The sequence below is a fragment of the Thalia democratica genome, chromosome 5 (genome assembly GCF_965202585.1).
Source record: "Thalia democratica chromosome 5, ktThaDemo2.hap1.1, whole genome shotgun sequence".
In the NCBI taxonomy this organism is placed as follows: domain Eukaryota; kingdom Metazoa; phylum Chordata; class Thaliacea; order Salpida; family Salpidae; genus Thalia; species Thalia democratica.
The window spans coordinates 56,274,890-56,296,820 of NC_139169.1; the positions used below are offsets into that span (position 1 = coordinate 56,274,890).

The 21,931-nt window shown below is 24.8% G+C and overlaps 1 protein-coding gene across 1 annotated transcript; it reads right to left on the reverse strand.

The window, feature by feature from the left end:
* Positions 1-7,006: 7,006 nt before the first annotated feature.
* Positions 7,007-20,533, reverse strand: LOC145835928 (DNA replication complex GINS protein SLD5-like). Its single transcript, XM_082943691.1, has 6 exons — positions 20,378-20,533; positions 15,004-15,129; positions 14,001-14,164; positions 11,897-11,988; positions 8,612-8,747; positions 7,007-7,495 (listed from the first exon to the last, which is right to left on the reverse strand). Exons 1-6 carry the CDS (start codon positions 20,453-20,455, stop codon positions 7,444-7,446), a joined length of 648 nt encoding a protein of 215 aa, XP_082799817.1. The 5' UTR covers positions 20,456-20,533; the 3' UTR covers positions 7,007-7,443.
* Between the last annotated feature and the right edge of the window lie 1,398 nt (positions 20,534-21,931).

The window sequence follows — 21,931 nt, forward strand, 5'->3', positions numbered from 1 at the left end:
TAGTTTATCCCAAAAATCATGCGTTTTCACTTAATATAACAAAAGTATTTAATTTCTCCTAGTGTTTGTTTGAATTCCACTATCTTAATAGGCCTATGCAAGTTGTATAATAATTTCTAATAGTTATCAAAATGAAACTTATAACTAAACTACTATAAAACGTTAATACATTAGTCAGCAATAATACAACATTTACAACATACTTACAACGTAGTTTTTAGACCGTAATATAAATATTTTTGTACTGAATATTACAACTGTAAAGATTTACGTTTTAAAATTTGCATATATTAAAATTATTATAGTCACGTGAATTATTGTGAGAATCAACATAAATATAGTTATAGCTGCTTACTTTAAAATCGAACAAAGAATAATTAAAAATATTGTAAAGTAAACGATTTAGTGAATTGTATATGATTAACGAAAAACGTCTCTTAAAGTAGATTGAAAGAACAAAAAAATATGAAATAATCAAAAAAATTGAAATTATGTGTAGGACGAAATATCAAAAAATGAAATGATAAATATAAATTAAACTTATGTTAAATAAATACTAAAATAAGAATTTATACTAACAACGTTCTTTAAGTAACACATTAAAATCATAATGTTTTAAATAAACTAAGAATATTTTTATTTTTTTTAATAACTTTATTAATACTAGTTTTTTTTGCATGTAATCCAGATTAAAAAAGAAAAATAAAATAAATAAGTAGAATAGGTTAGAAACGATCGGGTAAGAAGTGATCGGGTTAGAAATGATCGGGTTAGAAATGATCTTGTAAGAAATGATCGGGTTAGATATGATCGGGTTAGATATGATCCGGTTAGAAATGATTGGGTTAGAAGTGATCAGGTTAGAAACGATCGGGTTAGAAAAGATCGGGTTAAAAACGATCGGGTTAGAAGTGATCGGGTTAAAAATGTTAGCGGGTTAGAAATGATCGGCTCCCATGTAAAAAACGTATAACATATAAGTTTGTTTGTTTCAAACTTTAATGTAGATTTGAAGAATAATAACACGATTAATTAAAAAGTAATTAAAATACCCTCTATCTTTTATTTACTTATTTTTGCGCTTTTTCGATTTAGGTTACGAAAGTTAAAAAAAATTATATAACTGAAGTGTTATTAGAAAAATAAAAGTTTATTATGTGGTCAAGCATTTGAAAAACCTGTGCTTCTTTAGAAGCAGGTCCTTATGTTCAGCTTAAGTTGCTGCTCCTTTTTTTAAGTTGCATGTCCGAATTTTAACGATTTTACTCCTCTTAATTATTCGACGACTTTTTTTTTACTACTTATTAAGTTTTATTTTAAGTTTTCTAGCTTAGTTAGATTTGTCTAATATTTGTTCAAAATAATATTTTACAAAACTTAATAAAACTATTTCTTTTATTAAAAAAAATATTTTTTTGGTTGGCCCGGGTTAAGCTAAATATTAAATTTATTTCTTAGCTTTTTTATTGTTATAGTTGCATCACAAACTATTATGTTTACATATTTTAAATATTTTAGCACGCTTTAAAAACTTATATTTATTTATTATAGTTAAATGTTATTTCGTAACATAAGTACTCTGCAAAATAGTTTTTCACGGATTACAGTATAATTACAACTTTATCTGTAAAAACAGACATTTTGTTACAAAATATTAGACTTATGTTTTTTTGTTACTTTATTTATTGGTAAAGTAGCGATTTAATTTTTTTAAATAAACTTACTATTTGCTTAAAAAAATTTTAGCGACAAAATATTAAAAGTAAATAGTTTATTATTTATAACTTTTTGTAAATAGTGCTGCTTTTTTATAGTTTGAGTAACCATTGATTATAAGTAAAACTTTTATATAAAAAATCAAATAAGCTAAATTAATTTTTACATACAAATAATTAATGATTTAGTAAATATTAAGTGTTCATTTATGATTAAACTGAGATTTAAAATAAACATAGCTACTTTTCGTAGTATTTAGTTTATTGTTATTACATACATTTGAAAAAGCTGTAGCATATTTCGGATTGATTTATAACTATGTAAAAATAAAATTTAGTAATGTAACTAAACTTTTTGTTCTTTATTTTTGGAAATTTAAATTAACAAAACATCAAAACTAATCAAATACTTCATCAAGAGTACAAATTTAAGTAATAACACTACTCAATAAAACTATTTTTACAAAAACTAGACACTCTGTTTCTGTTAACTGATTTTCCTTAACGTTTAATAAAGTTTAAAAAAATTAGCATTAAAATTAGCATTAAAAGCAGTAATAGTTATTTAGATATTAAATTTTGCCAAATTTTTGATTTATTAGATATATTAAAAATATATATTCTGTCTTTGTGTTTGTGGATTAAAAATTTATCTAACCAATTTTTGTATTAGTCTTGAAAAGTATCCAAGTAGAGAAATTTATTAATAAAATTACTATTTAAACTATTTTTTTTTCAGGTCAATAGGTTTATTTTTCTAAATAGACAACAACTTTAATATGCCTAAATTGAGACAAAAAGGAGTAAGTTTTTAAAATATTTTCTCATCAATCTATTTCTTACTGCTTTATAGCTTTGCTATATATCATTATGTCTTTCATATAGTTAATTTAAATACAAAAAAAAAGTTGCTGTATATAATTGTTAAAAAACAGTTGCTTTTTTTTTGATTAAACCCAGTTAATTTTTACTTATTTATTAAAATCAAAAGCGCTGTCTAGTTTTTACTAATAAAACTACTTTTTTTTTTGATGAACACAGAGATGGAAAATTATCGAGCAAAATGTTCTCCCAAAAGACTGGACAGCTTGTTATTCAGGTCGAAAGTCTAGCAAATCTGTCGATTTCTGCTACATATCACCATCTGGTGACAAATACAGGTGAGAGTTTGTAAAGTTAACAATTGGGTCTAGTATAATCAAATATCAGTGCAATAAAAACTAAGACCTATAACAGATAAAAATAAAGATACTAAAGTTAGACACTAAACTAAACTTTAAAAATAGTGTAACTTAGTACATATAATAATTAAAGTTCTTTTGACTATAAAAACTGAAATAAATAGTTATTTTGTTTAGTTTAGATACTATAAAAACAAAGAGGTGTATTTAATAAAAAAATTATTTCTATTTAACTAATAACTATTGAAATAAGTCATTTAAATTTTACTATAAATAATACGATAGAAAACATAAAAATACTCTTGGTAATGTCTTTTGATGATTGAAATTAGCATAACTTTGAAGAAGATAAACCATAGTAGCTATTTTAATATTTTTTAGATCCATGTGGAAACTGCAGGAAATATTTCCTAAGATAGACTTCTCCAATTTAAACCGTTATTTGCAAGTAAAGAAAACCAGAGGCAAAAAACCAAAAGAAAATTGCACACTAAAAGAGCCTGCAAAAGAAGAAAAAACCGCAGAAACGTTATGCGACACGAAAGAGCCTCTTTTATCTAACAAAGAAACAGATGGAGACTCTGGAAATCCAAACGCCTTCGTAGTGAAAAACAAAGGTGATGATGCGAGGTCTACCTGTTGCTCGTGCGAAAACCTGTGTGCGCAAAAACACCCTCAGAAGCCAGCATCTTATTTGAAACGTCGAACCAAGTTTGAGCCGGTCGAAATAGACTCGATGACGCCGGCGAGAATGTACAGCATCATGATGGAGGCCATTGACCTGCCAGCCACAATCTCCAACTTGATCGCCAATGAAAACACGATGAGCTTGATCATTTCCGATCACTTGCACAAGTCGATTTTTCAGCAGTCCAGCCCGGAGACTGACGCGGATAGAAAAAGTTTCTTTTTGAGCGTATACAATTGTGATTTATTTGACAAAAATGCCTGAGTTAGTTAATATTAAGTTTTATTTACTTCAATAAAGAATTTTTGTTGTTCAAATAAGTTGATTTGTTTTTTGTTTTTTTCCGTTTGTTTTTACTTTCACGTTACTCGCGTACCTAGTTTTTGTTCAAATACTTTCATAAATAAACTTTAAGTTTACCAGATTTATCTTGTTATACCTTTATATTTATACCTATAATTAATGTCATCAAAAACAGTAATACTTAGAAATTTAAATAGAGCTTATAGTTATAAAAATGTGACAAATACTAAACAATACTGCATGACCATCAAAAAAAGTTTACGCTTTATTCTGCGACCAAGTTTCATCTACATGAATACATTCTGGTAAACCGTCGCAACAAATTTTTTCAAAATAAAGTCCATTAACGTCCTGTCAAAAGTACTTTTGAGTAAGTCAAATTTTTTAAAGACAAATTAATAAGAACTTTTTAAAAATTCCTTAAACTAATTAAAATGTTAATTTATCATTGGTATATGTTTTTTTAAATTTCACTTTTTTCTTTTTTTTTCGGTTATTAAAGCCCTCACATATGCGAAATTACTTTTATTTATAACTTATTAAATAACTTTAAAGCCTTCAGTCGGATAGTTATAATCTATTTATCTATAAAATTTCTAAACAAAATTTTACAAATTATTAGTCCTTAGTAATATATATGTAACTAGAATATAACTAATAATGTATTATAATGCTAGGAATTACTTGATATATGAATTTAATAAATGAACTTGGAAGAATTGTTTTCGCGTATGTAGTAAAAACAATATGAACAAATGTTTTAATTATAGTTAACACCGCTAAACTGCGCAAAATGTTTTTATCACCGTACGGTGACTATTTACTTTAACAAACAAACTCGGACGAATTTCAACTGTCGTTAAGACAGTTTCAAAGAACTAAATATCGTTGACTTTGTCTTTGTAATTTTTCTTTTGAAGTTTATTTTTAAATTAGTAATCTAAGAGTAAAAATATATTTATAACAATAAAATTCCAAGTATGTTTATGGTTGTACCGCTTACGCGGTAATTGTCTCTTTTTTACTTTCTTCTTTTTTCTCAAGCGAGTATAAATTCAAAAGTCTCGAGTAATTTAGAGTTCTTTTAGTTTCTACTGCATTGAAGCGGTCTGAACTCAGTGCAGCTTTTCGCTGCACTTAAGTTTTAATGGTTTCAATTTCGTTGTCGAATTGATTTCGATTTTAGAGTACTTTTTGAGTTTGGTTTAAACATTTAATTTTTAGTTTCTTTTATTTGATATTGTCGTCTTTTAAAAGAATTGATAATTTGGTTTATTAGTGTAATATTGTGCAGTATTTTATCATCTTTTCGTTTCGCAAATTCATTGTAAATATAATCATTATCACAGATTCGAACTCAGTTTAAATTAGTATAATTAACTGATTTATTAATCCTTTAGTAAATAGTAAGTTAGTCATATTAGTTTAATTAAGTCAACTATAATTTAAGCGTTATCTTGGAGACTTCTATTATACAAGTTAGAGCGCACGTTGCGTTATAAACCAGACCAATAAAAGTGTGTAAGTAGAATCCTTGTTGATAGCGACATGGTTTTCTAAACTTCAAATATTTTTTTCTCTCTGAGATAAATTACTTTTATACTAAAGTAATACGTATTAAATAATGAATGCAAAACTGAAAGTCGTACCTATATTCGTAATCCATAAACTTTATTGTTTTTATAACACTCATTTAACAAGCACACGTGCTTTATTTAAAATATATCTATAATGTGCATTAAGTAACTTGTTTTACATTGTTTACTAAGCAAATTTACATTTTAAGAAAACTTCAGCACATTTGGGATGAAACTGAAAAGAACAGCTCTAATTTTTTCAAAGTCTCTTGTCAGAAAGTTGAAATTCTAAAAAGTTAAAGATTTGTAGGATTTTTTAAGTTCCTTCTATAACTGTTGTTTTGCCTCGGAAGCTTGTAGTATTTCTGCTTCCTTCAATTTTCATATCTCAAATTATAAAAGCAACCGTGAAATTTTAAGGTTTTTTTATAGTTATAAAAATATGTTGTTAAATTTAGTTTAATAGTCTAATCGAAACGCTCAACTTTTATATTAAAAAAGCTTATAAATCAACGTAATTTTTGGCCCCAATCAAGAAATTCTTCAAAAGTTGTAAATAAGGCAATAAAAGGATTTTACAAATGTATTTATTTAAAGAACCTTTACTTTTGTAAATTTCAATTTGTTATCAGAAAAGCTTAACGCGTACCGTTATTTTTATTAAACACGCTTTTTTGTTTGTAGTGTATTGAAATCGTAGGGCATTAATCCTACAACTCCTTCAAAAATTTCAACTATTAAGCTACCTAAAACGTGTAGTTATAAAGCGTAAACCATTATTTAGCTAGCATAATAAAAAAAATATTGTAGTTTTACATGTTTCTTTTTTGGTCTAAATTGAACTAAATTCTTAATAAAAAAAGAGAATACTACTTTAAATCCTTAAAGTTTTGTTCTAATACTTATATTTATAATACTTATATCTTATACTAATATTTGTTTATTTAGATTCATATAGTAACAATTTTAATCTTGGGCTACTTTAAATTTAATTTTTGAACACATTTTAAATATTTGTTTTCAAAGAGTTTCATTATTCATTTCCAGTTCAGCGCGATTAGGGTCCACTGTGTACATCAGTAGAGCTTATGTATACAATAATATTCTGATAAATTTGCTTATGAGTGTGCTAAATTTGTTGAAAAAGTATCAACCTGTATCTTTATATGTAGTTTTATAGTTTCAAATTTATTAATTAGTGATCATGTTTATATTAATGCTAAATTAACAAAAACTAGACTTAGGCACAATTCATCAAAAAAAGTCTAATATTTATTAAAGTAAACAACATTATATGTAATATACTTAGCATTTAAAAATTGTCTAAAATTTCATTACTGTACAATAAAAGATTAAAACTATATTAAATTCATAACCAAATACAACACAAAAAACATCACGAAAACAAATAAAAATAATTTGTATAAATCGTTTACTTAGACCGTTTTAAACATAAACACTACTAAATATATTAACATTTAGCAATGTACGAAAGATATATGTAGAAAATTTTAAATAACAAGTATAATTAACTGTTCGTAATATTAAATAATTTAGTTTTTTTTTTCATAGTTTTTAACTCAAGCTATATCATCTAGAATATCAAAATTTATAAACACTATCAACTTAATAAATCGAGCTTTTTAAAATTAGCATAAAAATCAAGTTTAACATAAAAATTTTGGTGTATAAAAGTTGTAAAAATTAAAAACAAATAAATAAAACAAAAACAATTGTTTAAAAATAGAGTTGTAAAATTAACAACTTGTAGTTCTTTTTTTAGTATAAGTAAATTATTGCATTAAATATAACCTTTAAATTTTGGTAATGCATTTAAAACCTTCAAAAATATCGTAAGATCTTAACTTAGACATTGAAATACTTTTTGGTAAGATTAACAAAATAATTATTTCATTGTTTTAAAAAAAAAGTATTTTTCTAATCTATACAAAGCACAAAAGTTTTTTATGCTTTGCAAATTATATCAAAATAACTTTGCCTTGTTCGACTAATTCCTCTACTAATCTGTATCTGTTGAAAATAATTTAATTCATACTAGCTTGGATATAATTTAAAAACATTTATTTAAGTTTAGTACTTAAGTTTGAAAACATAATAAATATTTAAGTTTGAAAACATAATAAATATTTAAGTTTAAAAGCATAATAAACATAAGACTTGTCATACTTACGGGTATTTTTGGTATAAGTAAAGTCAAAAGATATTGCACAAAATTAACACTTCAAATTTAAAATGTAGTATAAGTTATGCTTTAACTTTTATAACAATTACATAGTAATAACTGTTAGTTTTAAATTTAACTTAACAATATTTTATTAAGTAAGTGTACGTATACGAATTTATCTAGTTTGCACCAACTTTAAACTAAACTTTTTTTTTATGTGGTAAAGCAATATGAAGTTTTTTTTTTCTTAGTCAAATGTTTGTATGTTTGTCTACTTTTTTTTTGTTTATATAGTACTTGTTTTTCATACATAAAAATAAACTGGGTTTTTCATTACAAACTGTCTTAATGAAGACATATTTATAAAACAGCCTAAAATAGTTATGTTATAGCAAGGCAATTTATTAAATTAAACAATTTTTTTAATACGTTGTAATGGTGCGAAACAAAGTTAACCTATAAAGGTGTAGAAAAAAAAAACATGATTTGTTATAAATACAGGTTTGCCAAATGTTTTTGGCAAAATTTCTCCAGGTTCTCAAAATTTATTCCAGGTTTTTAAAAGTAGACATTTTTGGGTCTACTTTTATTTTAAACTTAAGTTTAAGGTAAGAAACTGTGCTAAAAAACAAAAAAAAAACATTGAAAATATACTGTAATGCTACTTTAAATGTGTTTTTTTATATATAAAATTTGATGATGACAAACATATTTGTCTATATGATAGATTTTTGGAGTCAAATCGAAATTTTACTACTAAACATGTTAAAATCCAGGTTTTTCCAGTGATTTTTGTTCAAAAATCCAGGTTTTTTTTTAATTTCTCAAATTTCAGATTTTTTAGCCTAAATTGTCTAATTCCAGGTGTTTCCAGGTTTTTTGGCAACACTGTAAATAACAGCCTCTTCATGTTTTACAAATAGTATATTACAAAATACACTAAATCACAGTAAAAACTGAACCTTATGAGAAACTGTTCGCCGACGTTCATGTCTATGGTGTCTTCAACCTGATCGTTGGTTTCAGGGTCGACGACTAAACCTTCCACTTGCTGCATGGTTTGTGTGAACACGTAAGCGTCCATGTTCGGTTGCTTTACTGTTGTTTGTTGTGTAAAATGTAAAACTTTATATTTCGTCTTTTAATTATTGTTTCAAATAAAAAATTAAAGTTGGAAGTTTATATAAAGAAATGTGTAAGCATTTAATATTTCACGGTATCGTTTGTTAATAAAGAACTAAGCGAAGCAAGTTTACTTGAACATATATATATATATATATATATATTAAACGCAGAAACAGCTGTACCAAGCAAAAGTTTATTTTGTGTATGTTATTTCTATATATATATACAGTAGACTACCGCTTAAGTACGCAATTTGAACCCGACCAAAAAGTGCGTACTTAGCACGGGTAGTGCGTACTTTTTGACTTGATGAAATAGAGCCAAGATTTTTTTTTTATTCTGAATAGATTGCTAGTCAAGCTAAGTTTAGTTTTATTTATTACTTAAAACCATTTTTCTGTTATTTGCTAAATTGTTTCGGTTTAGAATAAACCTAGTTTTGTTTTTTATAGCTGAGATTTTAAAAACATTTTATTTAGAAAGTACAACATTTATTATAATTTTCCATTAGCTAAACAGTGTTTGATTTTTTTTTTGAAAGAAAAACGTTTCAGGACTGTTTTTGTAAGAAAGTTTATATCAGTAGAAACATTTATAGTATAAGTGCACAATGATAAGATGCTTATTAATTTTTTTTTTAACTTTAGTTTTTTGTTGTTATTGTCATTGTTTCTTTTTATATGTTTATTTTGAGTTTATAAAATTTGTAACTAGTTTTTGTGGTTAACTAGTTTTATATTATGTCACATTAAAATTAAAAAAAAAGTTGCACCACCAAAAAAAAATCTGTGAAAGCAATTATTCAGGTTATTTGTTTATTTAAATTGATATTAATATATAAAAAATATAAAATATATATGACAAATTTTGAATTTTTTTTGCCTTTCTGGATAAGTGCGTACTTAAGGCGGGGTGCGTACCAAAAAAAGTGCGTACTTAAGCGGTAGTGTACTGTATATATATATGTTTTAAATACAGTGCTTATTCACTTATCCGGACTTCACTTATCCGGACAGTTTCAGTCAAGTAGAAAGTTCAAAAAAATTACAATATTAAACACAAAAATTTAATCAATCATGCTTTGAGAAGATTTTAAGATTATTTATAAATTCTAAAACTTAGTTTAGTACTATGGAGTAATGATGCTACTAAAGCTTACATTCTTATTTTGTTTAAAACTAGAGACAGGATTACATATTTTTCATTTAGTTATTTTTTTTTGTTTTAAAAGATAAATTTACTTTTTTTTCGACAATTTTTATTATTTTAAAATCAAAAACTAGGGCAGGTAGAGTTACAAATGATGAATTTCACTAGCTTGAACCTCAAAAAACGTATACCGTTGCAGAGGATTAGTTAGTCTAATGTCTTTATTCCTTAGATAAAAACACTAAATGAATCAACCTAGATTTTGCTTTTATTATTTATAATTTTTAATGTTTTACTCATAATTAATTTTTGTTTTTACTATACCGCTTTTATAATTAAATGTTGCATAATAGACAGCACTTTTACTATTTTATGAACAAAATAATTTTTTGTACTAATCCGGACATGTTTACAGAAAAAAATTAAAAATATACTGTAATGCTACTTTAAATGTGTTTTTTTATATAAAAAATTTGATAATGAAAAAAATTTTTGTCTATATAATAGATTTCTGGAGTCTTGTAAAAAAAATAATTAGCTTGAGTGTGTGGCAAACTTGATATATATTTTAACAATTAGATTGAATTGCAATTTTAGTCACTGTTAACTATTTAAATTTATAATGAAACTGGTGACAAATCAAAAATATCAATTAAAATCTAGCGTACAAATCAGCTAGTAGGTTAGAATTTTTACTCGTTTATTAGCTTGGCTGCAGAAAACTGTACATTAAATGCCTTACAGTAGAGTATAAAATTTATTACAATATCTGAAAAAAATGGAAAAATTTTAAAGACAATAAAGAATCAAAATCTAGTACAAACCAATTTATTTCAAAACTACTCCCCTGTGTAACTGTACCAGTCTCAAGTTATTGAAAATCTTATTAACAGGGTTGTCACTCATTTTTTCAAAAAACTTTCCAGGTTTTCCAAATTTCTTCCACGTTGTTAAAAGTACACCTTTTTAGGTCTATTTTTAGTTTAAAGTTAAGTTTAAGGTAAGAAATTGTGTTAAATAATATCAAGACATTGAAAAGATACTCTAAAGCTATTTTAAATGTGTTTTCAATAAAAAACTTTTTAATAATGACAAAAAATTTTTGTCATTATAATAAATTTTTAGAGTCACATCAAAATTTTACAACTTAACATGTTAATATTGTAAATCCCTTTTTTTTTTTTTGCCTAAACTGACAAATTCCAGGTTTTTGAAGGTTTTTCCAGGTTTCCAGGTAAAGTAGCAAACCTGTATTATTAACTCGTTTTTTCAAATTATTTTGCAGGTTTTCCAAATTTCTTCCAGGTTTTTAAAACTACACATTTTTAGTTCTATTTTTAGTTTAAATTTATGTTTAAGGTAAAAAACTGTATTAAATATTATAAAAACATTGAAAAGAAAAAATTTGTAAAGCTACTTTATAAATGTGTTTAAATAAAAAAACATTTGATAATGACAATTTTTTCTTTTTATATGGTAGATTTTTTAAGTCAAATTGAAATTTTACTTCTGAAAATTCTTAAAATTCAAGGTTTTTCGAGGTTTTTTTAGTGATTTTTGTTCAAAATTCCAGGTTTTTTTTCCAAAATTGTCAAATTCCAGGTTTTTCAAGGTTTTTCCAGGTGGTGAAGTGGTAACCCTGTTAAAACTATAGGTTTTCAAAATGGAAAATTTGTCAATGTGCAAAATATTTTTAATTTGCTAAATATAAACAAAATAAAAAATTCTACATAACCCTGTTCGTGTACTTAAAGTAAACAAAACTAAACAATAAAAATGTAAGTATTACTATAAATTCAACTGCTCACCGAAAAATACTACAAAATTTTAATTATAAAAAAATTATTAGTTCTGACGCATGCTAGTGTAAGTTAAATAAAAACAAGCGGTAAAAGAAAAAGATAAATAATACTCAAATATATAAAGGTTTAGATTTAAATCATAACTTAACCATTTTAAAAACCATTATAAACCTTTTGAAGCGAGGTCGAAATTAGTACGGATAACTTTAGGCATGTGTTTTAATAGTGACTCGTTCACATGATCGTCTGTAATTTCTTTATACCTTTAAAAAATGTTATAAAATATTATGAGTATAATAACTGTACATTGTATAAATAATAATAACAACTCTTACAATGTATAATAAATGTTCACTTTTTCGTGATCAGAACTAAAAGCTAAAAACAACTGTTTAATTATTGTAAAAATTATTTTATATCAGTTATACTGGTTAAAATGAACTTTAAAGTTAGACTATATAAAGTATAAATAAAATATTTTTTTAACCTAAGTGCTATAAAAAAAATAGTTAATCCAAACTGTTAAAGCAAAATTTTGAACTAGAAAAACTGTGTGAAGTACTCAGTACATGTTTAAAGAGTTCTATTAAACAATAAGTTATAAAAAAACTGCATGATTTTTTTCTAATGAAAATAAAAAGTTTGTTGTTTTTTATCTAAATAATTTTTTACGAGATATTAAACTTGAGAACGTCCTAGAATTATTCACCTAAAAATTTTATTATTTGAGATAATTTAATAAATTCAAAAGTTTAAGGACAATTTAGCTATCATGTCTTAAATCATTAATCTGTGCTAGGTGCTACATTAGTTTAGAAAACCAAATATCATATAACTTAGTATTAAATATTACAGAAATTCAGTTTACATAACATAAATATATCTAGTGTTTCACTCAACATCATACGTATATTAGCATAAAAATTTATAACTATCAGTTTTATAAAAACAACAAAACAGATTCATGTTAAAACAAGTGGTAAAAAAAAGAACAATACCATTTTTATTATCATTGTGAATAAATTAAGAAACAATTTTAAATTATTGTTTATTCCAAGTTGTTCTCGATGTTATAAATGCTTAGCAAAAGTATAAATAAAAATAGTAGATATTACTTATTGTTTCAAAAACTATTAAGCCCAAGTTCAAAACTTATTTTGGATTAGTTAAGTAAAACTAAGAACACCTGTAAAAACTTTTCTAATGGGCAGTACATATTATAAAGTGTTGCAAAATAAAAGTAATAAAAAAATGATTAGTAGTAGATAAAACAAAATCAAAAATCAAATTAAGGTCATAGGGGGGGTAAATACCATTTTTTGGTTTTTGATCTTATTTTATATAATTTTTACTAAGCTAAAAGATGCTTTTTACAGATTTATAAATTCAAAATAATTTTTGAGATATAGCCGGTCGAAGTCGGAGGCAACAATAGGATCTTTATGGGAGGCGCAAACTAAAACGGCAAATAACTAGAAATTACTAAAAATCTATCTCCTCCTACGTTTTTTGAGATAACTACCTAAAACTTTCAGGAAATGTTCCTTGCAGTATTTAGAAAATTCTGTCGGAACATAATTTAGAAAAATTAAAATTAAAAAATTATAACAAAAAACAAAAAAAAAACTGTTTTTTTGTTCATTTTTTATATAAAATTTTTATTTTATATTTTATATTTAATACCCCTCCTATGCCCTTAACTTAGTTTTATTATATTTTATAAAAAAACTACTCTTCATCAATCATTTAATCTAACTGTATTAAACTTATAAGTTACTTTTTGTTTACACAGAAAAGACACTTAAAAAATATTCAATAAATACTAGGTCAACTAGATTGTCCTTATAACACTATCAAGAACAATGATCATAACTTAAATAATTTTAATAACTTGGTATCAAATAGGGTAATAATTTTAAAAATGAAAGTATAAAAAATACAATTTGAACTGCAACTATAAACTTATAATTTAAACATCTTCTTGAAAGGTATAAACAAGATTTATTTAGCAAAACAGTTTTTTTTCATGTAATTATTATAAACTTTGAAATGCTGTATTGCATACTAAGTGTACACTAATGTTAAAAATCACTTTAGATTCATAATGGATACTTTTATTTAGTTACAAATACAATGCATCTCAACTTAAATTTTAAAAACATATACATAATAGAATAGCCTGGCAAGAAAAACTGAAGTCAACTATTAGAACTTAATAAAGTTGTAATACTAAAAGAAAACTTAAAATACTATTCGTTTATAACTAATTTCTAACGTTTTTATAAATTTAAGTTCATTAGGACTAAGTTTCTCAACTTCACCATGCTCATATTGCTTGAGAAAATAACCATAGTGCTTTTCTATTTTTTTCAATCTACACCTTAAGTAACTTGACAGGACGTATTTAATTCTTTCAACTTCCATTTGATGTAGAGTAACCTGTTAATAAGTAAGTTGTATGTGAAAAAAATTGCATATTCATTTTAAACATAATTTTAACAAAAATTAACTTTGGTTTTTATGTGAAAGCTTTAAATACAAAATACAAGCCAGTCTTTATAGAATTCAAAAATATCATTAAACTTTTGAGGTATTTTATTTTCTTAAAAAGTTTTCGATACAAACATATGAATCGCAAATTTTTTGGAGTCAATTTTCTTGGAAATTTTTAAATTCACTAAAAATCTATCTCATCCTTCATTTTTCAAGCAATCTTCTTAAAATTTTCAGGAAATTTTCCTTATATTAGAAAAAAAAAAATTTAATTAGGAATTTTGATAACTTAAAAAAATTAAAATTTTATCAAAAAAATTATAAAAAAAGTGTTTAATTTTTCACAAAAAAAAAATATTCTACAATTTTTTTTTAATTAAAAAGTAACGTTTTTTGTTATTATATAAAGATTAGAATATGAAAGTTTATGAAGATTGCTTGAAAATTGTAGAAGGAGATAGATTTCAAATGAAATAGTCTTTTTTTGCTGTTTAAGTTTTCCCTTCCCATAGTGAACCTATTATGCGGCCCGACTTTGACTGGTCAATTCGAATTTTTTTAAATGATAAAAAGCATTTTGAAGCTGAGAAACAACTCTATAAAATAATTTCAAACTGTAATAAACATGGCTTACCCCGCCTATGGCCTTATACTATTGAAGTACAGTAAAATTTTAAATTATCTTTACATTATTTATCTGTTTCAGTTTTTATTATACTATCTGACTTTATACTTTTTTAATAAAGAATAAAAAAAATTTTTATGTATACTACGAATTATTATACCTTAAGTGATTGACTGTCACACTTATGAATATTGCTTTGCATTTCATCAAGTTGTTCAATCATACACTCAACCACGTCAGTTTTTGATTCTAATAAATTTGGAGCCTTTTTTTCATTGACCCATGCCTGCAAAAAATCTAAATTTATAAAAACTACATAGACACTAATTAATAAAGCATAAGTTTTATATTAGAAATTTGTATATAGAATTTAAAAATATTATACTGTCAAATGCCTTTTTTAACAAAGTATTATTTATATTATAGTATTAAAATAAAGTTAGCATTATTAAAACAAAAAAGTTAAAAGTTAATTTATTGAATTTATTTACTTTAACTAAATAAACTTTATAAAAATTTAAGCTTCAAACAAAGGAATCAGCAGCAGTTAAAAAAATGACAATTTATTTTAGTAAAAGTTTTTTGTGAGCCTCTATATATAGTAAATAGTCTTCCTACTCATGCCGCAGTTAATTAAAACAATTGTGGAAGTCATTTAAATTTTTTTATTTAAGTCAAAAATATGATAAAACATGCAATAAAGAAGCACTAGTATTAAAAGATCATAAAATTTTGAGCCTAAATGTATATTTTACCACAAAAACTTTTTGATGTTTTTAAAGTTATGTTTTAGCTTAAAAGTACATTGCAGGGTGTAGTTTTTTGCTTTGTGGACTGGGCAGCAGTTTTTTCCCTTATACCACAAGTTAATAGTTAAAATTAACATAAATTGTACATTACAAAGGTAAATTTTGCACAACCAAAAGCCAACTAAATCAAAAAGCAAAAACTTGAACCTAAACTATAAAAAAATATATTTTATCAAACTTTGAACACAGAAACAGGATTAAGGCTATATTGAATCTAAGAACTTAAAAAAAACTATTAATTTCCCTTTAAAAGCAAAAAGTTGATACTATCTATTTTTTTCTAGTATAATATAAAACGTTTAAATGAGGCCATAACTTTAAAAAAAAAACTAATTGGTCTAAAACAAAACACTTTTAATAAAATATTAAAACTTATACTAAATTATAAGATAAAGTCATCTTAGAAAAAATTAAATCTGATACAAACTTATGCAGAAAATTTTTTATTGTAATTGTAAAAAAATACTAAAAACCTTTGTTCACCTTTAATAGCTTTAAGCTATAAGGAAGTGATCCTTTTCTTAGTAAAAATACTTGTGCAATAACAACTAAAAAATAATCTAAGGTTGTTACTCTTTGAATCAAATAAACTGCCTAAAGATATCTAAAACTCCCAAATTTTTTTTTTTAAATCCTTCAAAAAAATCGCCTATAGCACAACTACTTATACATCATGTTAATTTTGCTCATAATAATAAAAAGGAAGTTTGTATATGTATTCTTCTGCATTAAATATTCAATAAACCTATGAGAAACAGTTTTTAGAGATTAGACAACATTAGTCTATACTCACTCTAAAGTTTTTTTTTACTATAAACAGGTATTCAAAAATTATAACAAACTATTTTATCTATGAATTAAGGATGTATAATATAATATAATTTTACATTATAGATAACTGAAATTATAATGTATGTTAAAACTTTTATATCTCTAAACTGATCTGTATAATATAAACTCATATCATGATAAATGTTAAATTCAGAATTAAAACAAAAACTACAATGTTATTTTTCAGGGTAGTGAACAGCTAGCCTTGAGGTTAAAAAAAATGCTAAAAAAGCATTTCAAAATCAATAAAACTCATGTTCTTGAACAAAGCTGGTTATATAAAAGAACAAAATATTGAAACTGGATCAACTAAATCTTATTCTAGATCTGGAAAAAAATATGCTTTGAGATTTTGAAAATCTTAAAACTATCTGAAGATTTTTATAAAAAACCAAAACTGCTCTCAATCATTCTGAGTTTAAAAAAAAGTCAAAATACCCTCAGTTATCCTGAGTCTCCCTGAGATTTTCTAGAATCCTGAGTACCCTAAGTATGTGGCAACCCTGCAAGTCACATTATGACTTAAAGCAAAGAACTAACATTTTAGATAAAAAATATTTTTACATTAATTTTCTACAAGAATATTGTTTATTAATAAGTTAATTTTAGACTAGGAAATTCTAAAGCAAAAGCTTGAGATTATAGAGAAATATTTTCTATGAAGCCTTGGTTACCACTCTTGATTGAAAAAAAGACAGCTTGAATGACCAAAAACTAGCCTGAGTTGACTTGATTATTAAAATTTTTTAATAAATATAAACAAAATTAGTTAAAAACTAAAAAAAAATATCTTAATAAAGGATAAATATCTAATAAAAATATTAAACTAATAATATTTTTAAGTAAATGAAAGTAATTTGTAAAAAAACTGGCCTGATATTTACTAAAAGTTTATAAACTAGCCTGACTATTGCACAAAAATTTAAAAAAAGCTTGAGTAAGTAGCCTGAGTTATCATAAGTTGCCAGTGTATTTGAAACTGTCCTTTTGTTGCTATTTTAATGTTGGCCTTCCATAAGGAACCTTTTGAACTTTGTACCCTAAAACTTAAGATACAATTTTAAATTTAAAACACTGTACAAATCAACTGCAAGCTAAATCAAAAATTATTAAAACATGTTAAATTTGTAAAAAGGTGCTCTACCCCCTTATAGTCTAAACCAAAATGAGGAGTCTAAATTAGGTTTCCCAAACTCATTTACTAAATCGCCCCCTTTTCAGAAGTTTAAAAAAACATCGCCCCTCAGAACTTTATAAAAAAAAAAATTCTTCTTGAGTACGCACTTTTGAGCCAAAAAAGTTGTATTCAAAATGTCATTTAGTCTTGAATTTATTAATCACGCACTTTTGGGCAATGTTCAAAGTAATTTAAAGGACTTGAAAAAATAATTTACAGTTGTTTTCTTATAAGCCCAGGAAAGTGTATTAAAATACTTAAATATTAAAAAGCTTTTTGTAATCTGTAATCAATTCTGTTTAAATATGAATTGTTTTGAAGTTAATGAAACCTTTAGGTTAGTTGTAGAAAACTTTTGTAGTCAACAAGTAATTTTTAATAAAAAATCCTTTATAGTGTCGACTTATTAAAAAAATTTACTTGCGGGCTAAATTATTTTAAAAACTAACATATAAGAAAATTATAAATCTCAAGCAAAATTTTAACAAATTGATTTACTATTATTGCGATCTAGGAAGTACTATTGTGAACTGAAAACCAAATTGAAAGCGTATTTCAAAGTATTAAGTATCAAGAAAGCTAAATTTTATTTGTTTTGTACAAGTAGTTTTCAAGTTACTTAGTGGGCCAAAATTTGACTGGACCGTACGTTAACCATGTAGAATCTTAACTGAAACCTAGGCATATTCTAAAACTACTTTACCATAGATTAAAAAACTACAAAAGAATCAACAGCTTATTTTAAACAGAATGAAATAAATATTAACACATCTTTGCTGATCTAGTTTTAGGAAGTTTTACCGACTGGTTGATTATCTCACATGAAAATTGGTTTAATCAATAGCTTCTGTTAATGCAGAAAAATTATTAATTTCAATGCTCAAAGATATTGTAAGCAAGTTAGTTGAAAAGATAAAAACTTAACTTTTTAAACTATATGTTTTGTAGTAGAATACCATGAATCAGTATTTAACTTGGAATAACCTTTTAAAAACTAAACCTTAATCATAACAATATCTAATTTCCTCCTAAATGATTGGATACTAATGCCTTAGTTTTTTTTGGAGTCCAAAAGCTTTTATATCATTCTTTGGAAAAATCTACTTAAAGTTCTAGGTCAGTTTGTAAGTCTAAGAAAGGTTCCTGTAAGTCAACGTTTACTTCAAAAAGATCTAAGATCCATAATCCACTTTGAGACGTTTAATTGACCTCAGGGTCAATTATTTAATGGCAACTTAAAATTAGTAAAATAAAAAGATAAAAAGTAAAAATTTTATGACTGCCCAAAATTATAAAATTGCCCCCCATTCGCCCCCTTAATAGTTTTTGCCCCCCGACTTACTAAAATCGCCCCCAGAGGGGCAATATCGCCCACTTTGGGAAACCCTGGTCTAAACTTAAGATATAGTTAGTTTTGTAAAAAACCTTTTCATACAAATGTATAGATAGCTTTTTTTCATACAGGTTTGCCACTCTTTGATTCAAAGAAGCTGTACTGAGTTATAAAAAACTGAACTGAGTAAACTGAAATTGTCTATAATCATCTTGAGTTTTTTCAAATCTTTAAAAACGCTTTTTTAACTTTTTAAAATAAATATAACCAAGTTTTTTAACAAAATTGGTCATAGAATAACAAAAAATTGTGTCTAAATTAACTAAATCATTTAAAATTTAGAAAAATATGTCCTGAGATTATTAACCAGTATTTATTTCAGCAATCATCAACAAAATTGAGATGCTTTGCACTATCAAAAATAAATAATGAACTTCACCAAATGACCAACAACTGAAATTTGAAAAACCTAAAACTATCCAGAGTTTTCCATTAAAAAAAACTATCTTGAGTCAGCAGCCTAAATTTAAAATTAAATTTGAAAATATCCTGATATTTTCAAAAGCTTCGAAATACCCTGAGTTATTCTAAGTGTACTGAGAACACTTAGTGTGTGGTAACCCTGTTCATAGTCAAAAATTTTAAATATTTGGAAACTTGACTAAAATTCTATCTTCTCTAACTCTTTTTGAGCTAAAAAGACCTTAAACTTTTAAGAAACATATTATGAATGATGATCAAAAATTGTCAAGTAGGACTTTTGTTGATATAAATTTTAAAACATTTTTCTAAATTTCAAGATAAACAACAATATAATTGTAAAAATTCTGACTAAATGTTTAAAAACTCTAGTATAAAATACATTTTGAAGTATAGTCTTTTTCAGTTTTGGTTTGCTCCTTTCAATAGGAGCATATTCAACTTTACCACTTTGATCTGTTATATCTTAAAAGTTACTTTAAGTATCATAAAATCAATAAAAAGAAACTGGTAGCTTGGTATGTATATTAAGACCAGATTATTTTACCCAAAAAGTTAAAATGTCTACCTAACTTTGAAAAATATGTTTATGAGGTCTAAATGGTTGTATTAAAAAAGATAATAATATCTATTAAAACATTGTCTTAAATCGTAGAGAAAATAATAAACTGTGCCCTTTGCAATAATGAATGATCTTTCTTATCAAATTTTTATTTTAGCTTAAGTATTGGATAAAAACCTAAAGTGTTCAAAATTAATAAATTTCAAAGTATCAAAACGTTTAACTTCAAACAAAAAAACAATACAATAAACAATTGCCTTGCATTTACAAAAACTTAACAATGCAAGAAAAACATAAAATACTTGTTTAAAACAAAATATCAGTTTTTTTAGTAGTACTAACAGTGTTCAACTCTTCAAAGACTTGTTGAAGAGTTACTTCATCACCATCTTCACTAAACATAGATTCATCTAAATCCATATCTATATTATATTATTAGTAAGATTGAGTTAATAAACAACTTTGCTTTGTTTGTGGCACAAACTTTGTGCAAATATTCTCCATTTAGGCAATTTGAAAATAAATTTTGGGTCGCTTGAGATTTCCACTACTTGCAAAATTCCCTCAGATACACAGTAACAAAAACTAATTAAATTTTATTTTAACCAGAGCGAAAAATAAACAATACACATATAAAACAAAATAAAAGAGAGAACTAATTTTTACGTAATACATTATTATACGACAAATACTTTATTTTTAAAACTTTATTATGTCAAAAATCGAACAAGACAAAATTTCAAGACTAATTTTGTGGTAATATTTAACTAATAGTTTATACAAGTTGAAGTGAAGCAATTAGTCTTAATTTAATTTATACAAAACAAAAAGGGATATGTCTTAAAATAATTATTTTAGTGACAGTAACTAATATATAATAAAAAAAAACATAATAATAATAAAATATAACACAAAATTGATGTTAGTTATTGAAATTTTAGTAAATATTTTGGACATAAATAAGTGTTTTTGAACTATAGCTGGGTAAAATATTTTATTTTATTTTATACGTTAATTTTAAAGTAAAATAATACATCAAACTAAAAAAAACATTTTTGTTAATAAGTTATTTAACTAGCGATGTACACTATAAACTATATTTTTGAGTCCTATAAATTGTTTATTATCAATTAAACGACAAAAATACGCACAAAATATCAGTTATCGAGTTGCACACCACTTGGATACCTTTTAACGTCTTGTCTAACTCTATAATATACATTAATACTATCTTGCTTATATTAATACTTCTGTAAAAAAAAGATATTTGAATTAAAGGAATCTGATAAATTTTGATTTATTGTAATTGTTCTAATAAAACAAATTTTAACCTTTATTTTAGAGCTTTAAATAAACTTGAAATATGCAACCGTGTTCGAATACCAATGATATTGTAACTAAATTAAACTATTAATTCAGTAGTTTTGTTCAAAAGTTGCTTTTATTCATAATTAGTACTAAGATTATATTTCTGTTTCAAAAATTAAATTTTTAATAGTGAAAACAAAACTATATAACTTTGAATATTCTTAATAAAGTAAAATATTGTGAACCATTGTTTTTCTCTTTTTTTTTTTTAATTTTGATAAAAAAAACAAATTGCGGTCATTAACCAGCTTGTCTAACTTTTTTGTCTAAACATTTTGGAAACGTCATCTACTTGGTTAGCCAATGACTAACTCGCTGTAAAATAAATTTGGGTAACAACAACAGATCATTAATATGGAAATGCTAAGACTCAATGGTCTGACCCACTATATATTCAACCAAAGCATATTTTTCGTTTGCAAACGCAATTTTGTAAGGGCAAAATTAGTTTATATGTAGATGGTATATGATAGCTGTTTATTAAGTTTTGTACATTAGTTAATAAAATTATAAATTAAACTGAATAGA

Coding starts and splice junctions, on each gene's coding strand:
- LOC145835928 (XM_082943691.1), bottom strand. CDS start 20,455: ATGGATTTAGATGAATCTATGTTTAGTGAAGATGGTGATGAAGTAACT. Junction 14,165..15,003: donor GTGACAGTCAATCACTTAAG/GTATAATAATTC, acceptor ACTTATTAACAG/GTTACTCTACATCAAATGGA. Junction 7,496..8,611: donor GGCGAACAGTTTCTCATAAG/GTTCAGTTTTTA, acceptor TATTTTCAACAG/ATACAGATTAGTAGAGGAAT.